Source organism: Ammospiza nelsoni, chromosome 3 (genome assembly GCF_027579445.1).
Source record: "Ammospiza nelsoni isolate bAmmNel1 chromosome 3, bAmmNel1.pri, whole genome shotgun sequence".
NCBI classification, from domain to species: domain Eukaryota; kingdom Metazoa; phylum Chordata; class Aves; order Passeriformes; family Passerellidae; genus Ammospiza; species Ammospiza nelsoni.
Window position 1 is genome coordinate 90,802,581 of NC_080635.1, and position 14,658 is coordinate 90,817,238.

Below are 14,658 nucleotides of genomic sequence, written 5' to 3' on the forward strand. Positions count from 1 at the left end.
TCTGCAACTGCTTCTGGAGCACAGCTTCTGGTTTAGTTTCATCCAAAAGACATTACAATTTCCACACTACACTGTTCCACAACGCAGAAAGAAGTGTGCTAACAGGGATGATCAGATCACTTTCAAAGCAAACCCTGTGTCTGATCCAGGGTATTAACATACAGGAACTCACTCCTTCGGCTCACACTTCTAAAACTGTTCTTTCAACCCCTGTCTCATTCATCTACTGAAGAGAGAATTTCAGAACACTAAAAGCAAGTTTTGTTAGACTGTATGAGCAGCTATGTTTTCATACTCTTGTCTGTATAAGTGTTTCTCTTTTCACAGGCAAAAAACTAGTCCACCCAAGTTCTGTTCACCCATGTATTTGAAGTACCATCTACAAGGCAGCACTGGTTTTTACTACTGGTACCTTCAGAACCCAGATACACAGGTATGCACTCTGTGATATAGATACCCATCACTTAATAAGAACTGATTTTTTTTGGTGTTATCTAAACAAAGAAAACATGAGCTCAAATACCTTCAAGTACTAGTTTCCTGAACAGTTTTAAAGGTAATCCATAAAAGTGTTTCAAAACTCCACCCATCTACAAGCCTTTTTTTAATAAACATTCTCCCCCCATCATCCTCTTAATTTTTTTTGTTCTCAGACTGATCAAGTAAATCTAAAATCTTGCCTATCAAACCAGAAGACAAAGAAATAACTGATCTATAACTGAACTTTTTTTTTGTGGTGAAACTGGAAAAATTAACTGGAAAAATTAATACACATCTAGGTTTTATGTTCAAGCTCCATCAGAAAAGGAAAAGGAGCTTCACAGAAACAGCAAAAAACCAAGACATGCAGTAACTCATTCCTCTGTTAATACTTTAGGAAAGCTATCCTCCCTGGAGACTTTTTAGAGACAACAAGTAAGTTCAGAATACAAAGAGAGAACAGGTAATTGTTAAAGAACTGACACTACTTGCTGACTAATTTTGATTTGTTAGAAAGAATTAGAATACTTTTGAAATCCAGTAAACGTAACCAACTACCCTGCAATGAATGATTCATTTTCTCAGTCTGTTCAAGCACTACACATTCATACATATATTCAGTAGCTTGTAACATAACTACACATTATGTTGTTTATCATTCCACAAAATTAGAAGATATCAAAGTTGAACAAACATAGAAAGTTAGTAAGAATTACCATTAGCTGCTTTTTAACTCTTGCCTAAACAGATTTGCCTCAAATAACCACTTCTACTTAGGTCACTTCTGTGGATTTTTTTTTAAATAAAACTCACTGCAGCTCTAGTTACCATCAATATGCAATTACTAAACAGATTTCAATGACTCTGAAAATGGAAGAGTGCACTGAGTATGTGAACTCCCCTCTGCTCTCCCTATACATATTTACACCACCTAAGGTGTAAATGACCTTGATGACTTCTTACAACTCCTTTCCAGTAACTCTCAGGGTTGTACATCTCTGAGCTAAGACAGACTGTGGGAAGAATCCGTGTCATAATCTTAAAGGTAAGTTTCTTTATCAACTTCTTGAGGATTTTTTAAAAACTATTATTACAATTCAGTTTTTAGGAACATTAGCACCCCAACTCTTTGGCACACAAACATAAAAAGTTAGCCATGCTTCTAATCCATTAGTTATACATCACTAGGCAGATAACGTAACAACAACAACAAAATCTCAGGTTTGTTCTCTAATGCATATAACTGTGTAAGGGCAAGTACCCACTACCCTCAATTTACAGATACAAAACCAAGAGATCTAACTATGCTGTTGGAAAATGTGTTTATATTTTTAAGACAAAGTCTATCTTAGAGGAAGGTTTGAAAAAAAGCACCTCAGCAACTACAGCAACTACAGAAGCAGAAATAGAAGAACAGCTTGTGGGGCTCTACTACAACTCTCATAAGTAATTACGTCATATACCATCACCCAGAAAGTTAAAAAAAAAACCCCACAGGAAAGGGAGACCACTGAAAGTTAATTACTAAACACAGAACCTTCTCTTAATTGACAGATATTTCTCTCCCCCAATATAAGTTAAAATGCACAAGCAATTTGCATGTTTTTCATCTGGGCATGCCGAACACATAGTGAAGGTGTTCAGCTTGCTAATTATTAAACTGAAAGAGGTAAAAGCAAAATTACCTTGGTGCTATTTGTCCTCTTATTTTTTAGGCATTATTTTGCTTAGAATTCAAATCCCAGCTAGTTTTAGAAAAAGACCTAGAAAAACCTAGAAAATGTATGGAGAGCCTCTGGTTACATCCATAAACTATTTTAGAACAAATAAAGTTATTTAAAACACCAGCAAACAATTTCATTAAGCCTCATGCTTTGCCACATACAGTAACAGAAATTACCATTCTTTAGGTTTGCCTTTAATCTTTCAACATTTTGCATTTAACAGGCTCTTTCCGATTGGGTCATTGGTATCAAATTTCTCTCTTGCATCCTAACATAAGTGAACTTGCTATAGTTCTAGGCTACATTTCTCTCTATTCAGATATTCAATCATGTCTCAATTCAGTGTTGTCATCCCAACACTCATATTTTAGTCTGTTTACTTAAAAAGAGCATTCAGCAGTTGGCTATTAAACAAGCATTTCATGAATGTGGCGGGATGTTCATTACAGTAAACTTTTATCCACTGCCAGGAAATCTAATTTACCTATTCTTTTAACTATCAGACTGGCATATGGGCAGATTAAAAATAGGAAGACAGGCAGAAATAACTGTGTCTAATCTGGAAATATGTACATTTCCTGCAACATAGGTGACTTAAACTTGCTCTCTCAACAAGTGAAATGAGACATTACAATACTTCTATAGTCCAACTAGATTACATTTTTGCATTAGCCATCTTTATCAACTTCTCCCACTGCCCTTTTAATTGTGATGACAACTGATAATCTTCATCCTCAATAGAGAGATTACTCAATTGCTATTTTAAACTTGTCTACTCAGCACTGTCAAATTGGCAGATGCCTTCCATCTGATTGATATTTCCAGTGAAAGAACAAGGCAACATCTACCACACTGTGTCTAATAACCACCACTGTCCTTTTACCAGTTGTCACAGTACTGTCACTATGTCCACATGTGGAAAAGGAGAGGAACCAAGGCCACACTTTCTCCTGAATATGTTGACAAACCTGAGCAGAACTCTGAGTTCCTGCTGTCACACTGACATGATGACCAATTCTGGCTGGGTATCCAAAAGCAGAGTTCAGTCACTGCACAAGTTTCACCAAAAACATTATGCAAGTTCCCAGTCTGCAGAATGGGGATTATGAAGTTTTATCGTCTTAACTATTACAGATTCATAAACAGAAATTACTTTTTATCCCAACAATTCTCTTCATAAGACCAACCCTCCAACAATTAAAAAAAAAATAAAGACGTTCAGATTGTGTCTTTTGTGATTCTGAACATTTTCTCTCTACTTGTACCTATCCTTGTGTTCCCTGTATTAAAAACCTGTATATCACCACAGGCTCCTGAAACAAGCGCTCTATGACAGGACCAGCACTGGTGGATAGGGGCAGAGCAATGTGGACTTCAGGAGTGTTTGATGCTCTGCTGCACTGACCTGCTTGGTTCCAAACTGGAGAGGCATGGATTGGATGGATGGACCACACTGTGGATAAAGAACTGGCTGTATGGCCACAGCAAAGAGTTTTGGTCAAAGGCTCATTGTCCACATGAGACCAGCGGTGCCCCTCAGGGGTCAGTGCTGGGGCTGACTGAACACCTTTGCTGGTGACAGGGAAAGTGGGACCAAGCGCTCCCTCGGCACATTTGCTGACGACACCAAGCTGTGTGGTGAAGCCAACATGCTGGAGGGAAGGGATGCCACCCAGAGGGACCCTGACAGGATGGAGGTGAGGGCTGTGCAAACCTCATGGAGCTCAGAGGTGCTATTGGTGCAAGGCTCTACACCTGAGTCAGCGCAATCCCAGACACACCGACAGGCTGGGCAGAGAAATCACTGGGAGCAGCCCTGCAGAGAAATACTTGGGTGCGATGGGTGAAGAAAGACACCATGAGCCAGCAGGGCGAGCTCACAGCCCAGAAAGCCAGATGGAATCCTGAGCTGCATCAAAAGGAGCATGAGCCAGCAGGGTAAAGGAGGTGATTCTTCCCCTTTATTCTGCTCTTGTGGGACCCCATCTACAGTACTGCATCCAATTCTGGGTTCCCAACATAAGAAGGACATGGAATTGTGAGAGCAATTGTTAGAGTTCAGGGCCATGAAGTTGACAAGAGGACTGGAGCGCTTCCCTATGAACACAGGCTGAGAAATTGGGGCCATCAGCCTGGAGAAGAGAAGGTTGTGTGGAAACCTCATAGCAACCTTCCAGTATCCGAAGGGGCCTACAGGGAATCCAGAGAGACTCATGATCAGGAACTGTAGTGATAGCACAAGAAGTAACGGGTACACAGTGAAATCAGGAATGTTTAGGTTAAGTATTAGGAAGAAATTCTTTATTGTGAGGGCAATGAAACACTGGAACAGGCTGCCCAGGAAGGATGTGGATGCCACAAACCTGGCACTGTTCAAAGCCAGGCTGAATAAGGCCTTGAGCAACCTGTTCTCGTAGGAGGTGTCCCTGCCCATGGCAAGGGGGGGTTAAGACTAGATGATCTTAAAGTTTCATTCCAACCCCCTAACACTCTATGAATCACAAGACTGAGGAACTCCTTATTCATGATTTAATGCCTGATCACTGAATGTACTTTACCAATTCACTGAAACAATTATTTGGTCTGTTAGATATACAAACACCAAACAGGATTTGTCTACTTGACAGAACCCATTCTCTCCATCATTCTGAAAAACAGAAGAGGAATCCTTCCCGAATCTGGGTTTTTTTTTTTTATATACAGGACACTGAGAATGCTACACCAGCTCAAATGAAAACTGCTCTATTCATCCAAAAGAAAACAGAGAGTTACAAATAAAGACTGGTCTTTATCCTAAAGAATTTTACTTCAGGGAGTTAAGGTTCTCAAAGCAGCAAATGCACCTATCCAGCAGTTAGGAGAGAAGGAACACCAGGAGTCAGTGTTTGAAGGTGGATGGAGCTTTGGTAGTGGTCTGTATAACATGAGTTCCTACTGTATGAACTGTATGACTGGTTCAGAATGAGTAATAGTCAAGTGAGAGCTACATTAGTTAGCACAGGATTTTCCTATTTCTCTAATGAATGTTTAGTTTACTTTACCTACATACAAGAAATCATAAAGCTAGAAATACTGTATACCAGAAGACTGTACAACAGTAACAGAAGATGGAAGAGACATTTGACCAAACTATTTTCACCAAAAACAGGCACATGTTTTTGCAAGTTTGGTCCAATTACCAACTGGATCAGGTCTACTTTCAGAGAACAGTTTTATAAAGCTCCACTGCTTTTTTGACATTACACATATCTTCTTTCTGAAAGTCTTTGCCAAGTACAAGGTATTATTAGATTAACTCTTCACAAATGAAAGCAGTGTACTTCATCCTTAGAGATGAAAGACCTGAGAAATAATACCCTGGAGTTGTATTTAACGTATATTTGGAAGAATAAACACAAAAAAATATTTCATACCTCAAAAAAAGACTTGCATACTTCCCAAAACATGACACATTAAGTTGTTAACCAATGCAAAAAGCACAGACCTAATAAAATGGGAAATGCTCTCTCAAAAGACCGTTTCAAGCCATACTGTTTACCTGTTATTTAAACTAAAATTTGCAAATTGTTATACATCATCATTGCAAAGAAGCTGGTGGCCTAAGAACCTCAGGCTAGTTTCCCTCTTGAAAACTATAGAAATAAACACACTGTATTATACTTGTGCAAGGATATGCATGGAGGCCTTTAAAAGACACCAATTAAAAATGTTTGACCTCTGAGTATTAACTTTTCACCAGAAGTGTTTCCTAGAGAAATGGTGGTTTGCTGACAGAAGGGGTTTTCTCTGCAACTTCAGTAAAAGCATCAAGTAACTTAACTCCACAAAATATGTGCATCAGGGTAACTATGACACTAAGTATCTATTTGCTGAACTTACATGGAGAGATGAGCTTTTGTCAACATGCTGAAGTTTTAGTAATATTTATCCCTCCATCTACGTTTTGCACGTTCTTAACAGCCTTAATTTGTTAGCTTCATAGAACTATCACTTTTCTCTTTAATATTTGTACTCGGAAGGAGAAACGTTTTAAGTTAAATCCTGAGTCTTAGATAGACTGTCACCTTCTTACCAAATTCTTATTAGATTACTACCTTCCCTGCAATTAAAAACTAAAAAAATCCCATATGTTCCAAAGACATAGCAACAAAGCAAAAAGGAAAGAGGAAAATAGGAAAAAAATAACATCAAGAACTGCAAAAACTGTTCTCAAAAGTAAAAAGTAGAAAATAACTGAAAATAGCATTGAAAATATAAGAGCTGCTTCCAACAGAAAGAGAATATGCTACTTTTCGTTATCTACATGGGATACAATAAATCACAATAGTCTTAAGCTGCAACAAGATATTAAGTTATACTGCAAGAGCGGCCAGAAGAAATTATTGAAGGCAAAGAAAACTGAACTGACACATTAAGTTGTTAACCAATGCAAAAAGCACAGACCTAATATTATGCAGAGAGCTTTTTTTAATCTTCTTCAATGGATAGTTTTGAGAACAGATTAAACAAGCATTTGTAGCTATGGCCTATCAATAATCAATGCTGCTTTGGAATCATGGTCTAGCTGGCTTATTTCAATACAGGAAAATCTATTAATAAAACCTTCTAGTACAGATCTCAACAGTTCTAACAAAGACCAGCTCCAATCTAGTATGATGCTGGGGCTTGATGCCATTATTGAGGACAAGGATTAGAACATTTATGTTCACTCATCAGATTTACCCTAAACAGCAAGGGTGCTTTCTTCTAAAAATGTATTACGCACATTTTAACTGGATAGGTACATTTACTGTTTTATTTGAAAGCAAGACAATTTCCCTAACTCCATGCAGTTTAGTTAAAAAGAAAAAAAAAAAAAAAATCAGGAGGTTTTGCTTCTATCCATCCAAAGAGATAATGTGACTGTTTGACATGTCAGGTCTCACAGTGATGCAGCTGAAAGTCTGCATGATGACACAGTGGTGGCAGGTGTTTCTCTTCATGCATTTGGGAATCTGTGTGATGCACTATATTTTAGCAGATTCCTTGCTATTTCTGGCAGCTGTACATCTCTCCCTGAATACCAGAACATCTAGAGGTCACAGGTATGAAAGTAAAATCAAAGGTACTGGAAATTATAATGGTAATCTTGCACTTGTGGTAATGTATTTACAAAAAAATAGGAAGTAAGAAAATGGAATAGGAAATAGGAAATGAAAAAAGATAGAAACATAGTAACATAAACTTTTAAGTGTTACCTCAGTGTAAAAATCCCTCACTGGACTCAACAGAAAACACTTTCTACTGAAAGTGGAAGCATACCCAAAAGAAGAGAGACATACTTGATTAGACAGGGCATAATTGAACTGAAAGCTCCAAAAATATCAACTTACTAACAATTAAATTCCATCAGTTTGTGCCTGTATCATGTCTGTTGAGCTAAACAAAATCTAAGATGGATACCTACCTATCCACTCAGTGAAGAGTTTGATTAAAGTTGTCTGGAGTAAGAAATCAGGTAGGATATTAACAAAACAGGAAATGTCTTACTTATATTAAAAAGGCACCTGATGTTTTGCTGGTGGTGTTTCTCACCATCAGTGAACGCTAATCTTATGGTCACATCACAACTGCAGGTGTTCAATGAAATAGCAAAAAACATCCTTCAAAGGCTCTTGAAGTCTTTAGACACAGAATTACTCCTGGCAAGGGATCTCTAACTCCTGCAGGAAAAAATAAAGCAGCCTACTGAAACACTTCCTTGTCACTAGATTAAGACAGACTCTAGGTTTGGATAAATCCAGAGCATCTAGGTAAAAGGTTTAAGAAATGCTTTATTTCAGATTTTATGTATAGAACTGAAGATTATTTCTGTCATCTGGTGTCTGAAGAGGAAGTTGAGAATACAGAGATTAAAAGTGAGGAAGACAATGACAGCTGAAGAGGGTGACAGCACCAGAAAGCTGTCAAGTCTGTGAGGTATAAAAACTGAATGCCAATTATAGTAAGATTAACAGGAGAATTTGTAAGAGAAAACATAAGCCTAACCTCCAACAGAAACAAATAATTAGCAGAAACCTGTACTATACAGTGATTACAAATATGTAATAATAATAATAAAAAGGGTTTTATGTAGAGACATGCAGGTCTGCTTTTAGGAAGGACATCTTAGATTATAGATCCCCAAATATTACCAAGATCTACTCTAGCATGACAGCACACCCAAAAACAGGGTAAGACCTTAAGGTCCCAATACCTCACATGAACCTCAACACACAGTAAAAATCAGCTTAAAGCAGTAGGAACAAACTGTACAGGCAGAGCAGTTAAAAACAATTTTTCTTTATAAGAAGTTTTAGGGTATCTTTTAAAATACCCCAAAATTTTTATTACCCCCCCCATTTCCCTGTCATCATTACACCTTTTCTGCTACTAGTGTTAAGAATATTCAAGGTTACTACTGGGTAAACTGCCAACACTAGAAGGATATAAATGTGTCTACTAACAGCTAAGCACACTTTTAACACATCTTTTTCATAACAGGCAGACATAAGACAATCAAGAAATGAACCAAAAATGCATTTAAAGGTATTGAGGAAAGGCCACACAACCATCCAAATTGTATCTTATGCTTATAATACAGGCCACTTTATGCTCACAACTTGCACATTAGTAGAACGAACCAAACTGCTTTACACTTTTGGAGAATTTGTACCACAAAGTACAGCAGGAGAGAAAAACCCCAACCCTTAGAAGCAGATTCAGGAAAGAAATGAAGTGTCAAAATAACAAAGGAGGGAAGACTCAAAACATGTCAACTACAGAAAAACAGTCAGAAGAGGTAGAAGCACCACAAAGATTTCACAACCACCTGGTGACAACAGAAAATTTGTTACCAGTCTGCAATCTGTTTTTATTTATACAAAATAATTTTTTTAAAAAAGGGGCACACTGTGTAGTGACAACTGGAAGGGAACATAGCCCATAGTGAGGAGCTCTGATATACCCACCAGCAGTACATTCACCTAGCTCTCAAGCACAAAAACCTGGGCACACATTTTGGTCTTCTCCAACTGAATATAAACAACTGGTCACCTTTAAGAGCCAAGTCTGAAAATAATTGAATCAGCCACCACACGGTGACAAGAAGAGCAATCTTCTTCAGATCATTCTGAATTCTTGCAAAATTTACACTTGCAAGTTTTAGTCACTACAACTGAAGACACTTGTTTTGTCAGCCACAGTCTGCACTCATACAGTTTGTGAAAACATAATTGTTTCTCAAGGATTTGCTCATTATCGAATTGCAATGGAAGAGCACAAATCACAATTAAAAAATCATTTTACATACACCCACATGGATGTGAATTCCACTTGATAACAATGAAAATAATGCTCTCTATTGCAGGCTGACAAGGGAGAACAGAACTACAATCACACAGATCTAGTACAGATTTACAGTCCAGTCTATAATCCCCTTAAAATTTAAGAATAATTGCACTGTTTCACAGAGCAATCAGCAGCAACACACAAACATATTTATAGCTAATGAAATGTGGCATATAAAATACATCAAAGTAAACTTTATTCTTACAAGAGAACAGGTCTATAACATTTTCTGTCAAGGTACAAGGGTCTGGTTTTCCTGTGTTTTTAATAGTTATTCTACACTGTTGAGTTATAAACAATAAAGTATTTCAAACTGAGGTATTTCAAAACGAGATAAAGGACTTGGCTATACAGCTCCCACTTCATTTAATAAGAACAGAATACTTAAATCCTTTATTTGCCTTTGAACCTAAGGATCTTTCCACGCTTTACTGCACATTCTTTAGCTTTCATCAGTTTGATTTGACATGAAGCTTATTTCTTGAACACTGTTATCCACTTCATTAAAAAAATAAAAGTTAATTTATGGCAACAAGCTAGGTGACTGCTGGGCTCCAGTGACCACCTGGCAAAACAAAACAAGGACACCAGAACAAGATCTGTGCAGTTATTACATGAGTAGAAACTAGCAGGAAAAACAAATAATGTGAAATACTGAGAGAAATACTAAAATATTTCTTCATTACTGAGCTTCTAGACCCAAGATATAAATAAGTGATATATATTCAATTTATATATATAATAAATAACAACTCTCAGTTTCATATATTTGACCAAATCCTTCTTTCATGCATATATTTTCAAAGACTTGATTCCAGAAAGCATGGCAGATAGCTTTAAACTGTTATTTGGAAGACATTTCTGAGCTGGCTTTTATATTACATGGTTTTTCTACACCTCGTGTCATGCAGTGCAAGCTAAGTAGCTAAGCCTACTCTCTGAATCACGAATACTATTTTGTGTTAGCCCAAATAAAGGATTAAAACTGCAGAAGAGGCTGGATAAGTATTCTGGCACCACAAGCACAGGTGAACAGATTTAAAAGACGCCTGCTGAACCAGTACAAAAATGCTTGCATAACAACACTTTTTAATACATTAAGCATCTGTTTAGTCCTCTGTTCAAAATTTGAAAAGCAGGATCTTTCAACATTGAATGGCATGTCTCAACCCTCAGAGTTACACATCAGCCTTCAGGCTGCAAAAACAGATACAGCCGTACTATAAATCTTGGTATGGAAGGAAGAGTAACTCGTTTCAAAACAGCATGATTTCTATGTCAGTTTCCACACAACTGATTTGCTTAGTGAGACTTGTTTTGAAAAGGTGCATGGTTAAAAAACGTAGTAAACTTGGGCTTTACAATGGACTTTTGTAACAGTCATTAAAGTAATGAGAAGAATATTCATACTTGTTAAACTTGAAATCAATCAATCAACTCTAGAAGCCACTCGCTAAGAACACACAACCACGATTTCAGTGATAAATCTGCTTTAGACATCAGTAATCTACTCTGTACATGTCAAGGATGGTGTCTTCATTCCCACCTACCCAACACTACTTCAGTTCAATGAACAGCTCATTCACAAGTCGAGCCGCAGCCAGGAAAGGCACATTTCCACCTCTCAGTGTAAGAAGTTAAGAAAGTAGACACAAAGATAAAATAGACTCAGAACACACTGATCAGAACCAACATAAACCAATCTCTCTGTGCTTAATCCAATGTTTCTGTGCATCAACATGGACATTCTAACCAGGCACAACATGATAAATTTTGACCAGAGGAAAATAAACCTGACATATGAATACCGTATATACAACATAAAATAAAACTATGCTTAAAATATTTAGTAGCAAATCTTCCTGGTTAGTGGGAAGTAGAGCCCAGTTTAATCCAGAAGCGACAGATGCGAAATTAGCATGCTACAATGGCCACCAAGAATCAACTCCTTAACAAACCAGATACAAAATAATAAATAAAACACATTTCAAACGAACCATGTGAATTCACTCTTACTCATTCCACCTTTTAATAATTTGCCTGACCATCCATGAATGGGTGACAGTAATGTGTAAACAAACACTATCACTTGTACCAGCCAGACTATTAAACAAAGTAAAGCTACACAAGTAGCGGTTTCTGTGGCCTGAACTATTGGAGAACTTGTTTTATACACTGGGATGCACCCAATGCTATCCAAGAAAGGATATCTAAGAGAAATCAAGGCCATGTATAGACATAGATATGACTAAAATGGTCTGCTTTTTTAGCAGTCCGTGGAGCTAGTACCACAAAGTTTGTTTAGGAACAAATACTCAGCAGGTTCACCAGCTCAGAAGAAACACCTGCATACAAGCCCTGCCTCAGGAGCAGCCCAAGCTCCGGGAAGCGGGCCTGTACCCGACGGCTGAATAATTACACACAATGGTGCTTCAAACAGTGCCGGCTCGGGAGCCCTCGCCCGAGGTGGGACTGCGCTCCCTTGATAGGGCAAGAAAACGGGGAGCAACACCACAGACCTGTCACCAGCACCACCACCCTCACCTTCCCAGCATGGCAGAAACTCCACTATCCCTCCCGAGTAGGATACAGGGAAGGGAGCGGGGGGAGGAAGGGGACACAGAGCAGGAGCCCCGCGCCGAGGGACGCGGGACGGACTGCAGCTCCCGGCCGGCCCCTCGGGGGAGCGGCGTAGCCCCCACCTCCCGGGCCGCCGCCTCCCTCCCTTCGCCCCCAGGGGAGGAGGGGTGTCGGAGCCACGGGGACGGGGGGGCCCCCGGTCCGCCACCGCCAGGAACAAAGGGCCCTTCGATAAGCCGAGCCGCAGAGCACAACAAAGGGGCCTGGAGACCGCGAGAACCGGGGCGGGGGGAGGCGAAGCGGGGGATGGGGATTACGGGCCGGGCCGGAACGGCAGCGGGCGCGGGGGCCACTCCGCCTCAGCCCACAACGCGCGGCGGCGGCGATCGCCCGGCCGGGTCCCGAGCACCGAGTCCCCGCTCTCCCCTCCCGCGCCGGCCGCAGCACCGGGCCGCCGGCTGCGGGTTCCCCGCGGCGGGGGCGGCGCTGGTCCCGCCCGGCGCCCACGCTCCGGCCTGGCCAAGCTCTCTCTCTCACACACACACACACACACACACACACACACACACACACACACACACCCCGCCGGGGAGGGGAGGGAGCGGGCGGGGGCAGGGCACGGAGGAAGGGAAGGGAAAAGGGAAGAGGCGGCCTGACCTGGCAGAGCTGCTTGCAGTACTCGGTGGCCGCCTGCACGGCCGGCTCGCGGCTCTCCCGCAGCCCCGTCTCCAGCTCCAGCAGCCGCTCCCGCAGGCGCCGCAGCTCCAGGAGGTCGCCGCCCGGGCCGCCGCTCTCCCGCTCGGCCTCCTCGTCCGCCATCTTCGCACCCCGCTCCGTCGCGTACGCAGCCCCCCCGCCCCCCTTTCCTCCCTGCCTGCCTCCCCCGGCTCCCCCCGCTCCGCTCCGGGTCACGTGATTACACAATGCCACGTTCCAGGGACGGGGGGTCACGTGCGGAGGAGATGGAGACGCGCGGGAGCGCGCGGCGCGCGCGCGCGCGCACCGCCCGCCGTCCCCCCGCGGCGCAAAGGACTGGGGCCGGGGAGGGGGCGGGGCCTCCGCGCCTCACGTGACGCCACGCCACGCGCGCCAGGGCGCGCCCCCGCGCGGCCACGTGACGGGGCCCTCCCCCGCCCGCGCGGCGACGCGTTTTGGCGGCAAAGCGGCCGCAAATGGCGGCGGCCTCGGGGGCGGTGACGGAGCGCTGGATTGCTCCGGTTTGGCCGCTGATCTTTGAGTTCAGAATCGCGGAATCAATTAGGTTGGGAAAGACCTCTCAGATCATCGAATCCAGCCAATGACTGAGCGCCATGAGGTCAACTAGACCGTGGCACTAAGGGTCACATCCAATCCTTCCTCTCACTTGAGACCGCCGTATGGTGTGAGCCACTGCTGGACGGGCCGTGGCCCACACCCCCGAGGTTTTGTGGCTTGTTGATTACCTCACCTTTCTTCCTTTGCAGGAAGTGTGTTAGCCTCAAGGATGCCACTGAGTTGTCTTCACACCTGGATCATCCTGCTTTCGTAATTGGAAATGGGAAGTGCAGCTTGGCAGCTCAAATGAAGCAGTTGAGATCTGGAGGTTCTGGAGGGCTTTGTTGCCCTTGCATGCTAGGCCAAACACCCTCTCACACACTGGTGATGTACTCACAATGGTGCCAAGCTCCAGTCATGGACATTGTCCTTCCCTGCATCTACTGAATTAGCTGAGGAGATTCCTTCGTCTGTCACAGGTGTTGGAAGTACTGGAGATGGGCCTGAGGCATTGATTCTGGTGAGAAGGAAAACATGGATCTGATGGATGCTGAATTGGCATGGATACATGTTTTGCAATCAACACTGGTTGACGTGTGTTGATGGCTTCACACTCCTCACGTTGCCAGCCCTCACTGAGGAATTGAGGAGGAAATGTGTTACAGCAGCGAGAGCCCTGTCTGAGCTGAACTGGATCATTTCTCATAGCCAGCCAGCGCTGTCTTAAACTGGGCATTTCACATCATCTGAAAAATTAGGAACGCCAGTACTTTGCACTAACTTATATTGGGTGTAACAGCATTTTGACTGGAAGAGGCTACCAGCAGACCCCTAATCATGCCTTTCAGACAGGTGTGGGAATCTGGTCCAAAAATGACCACATTTTGGGTCATAGCAGTGAACCCAAAGTGGTATGTTTCTTGTTTTCCATACAAGTGTTCAAGTAGGTATCTTATTTGTGACTTGTAAGCCTGAAACATTTTTAAGTTTCTTGACTTTTTTTGCACAGGAAATCCATTCTGTTACAAGCAGCAGAAGAGAAAACTTCCAGCTTTTCCGTTTGAGGTTAGTGTAGCACCAAGTAAATCTGGTTTGCATGTATCCCTTGCTACCGAGCCACCTGTAATGCCAGTTCTAGTCAACCATGCAAATACTAGAAACAATGGCATGAAGACCTGGTTATTCTTTCTCAATCACTTAATATATCTGCAGGATCTAAAATACGTCCTCCTCTGGATAACTCTGTCCTGTA

The 14,658-nt window shown here is 41.8% G+C and overlaps 1 protein-coding gene across 1 annotated transcript in view; it reads right to left on the reverse strand.

Moving 5' to 3' along the window:
- The window catches only part of ZNF292 (zinc finger protein 292), a 52,360-nt gene extending 39,379 nt beyond the window's left edge, over window positions 1-12,981 (reverse strand). The window contains exon 1 of the mRNA XM_059467316.1: window positions 12,810-12,981. Within this exon, the coding sequence (XP_059323299.1) occupies window positions 12,810-12,971 (162 nt within the window). The 5' untranslated portion in view covers window positions 12,972-12,981. The remainder of the gene's footprint in view (window positions 1-12,809) is intronic.
- Window positions 12,982-14,658: the final 1,677 nt, after the last annotated feature.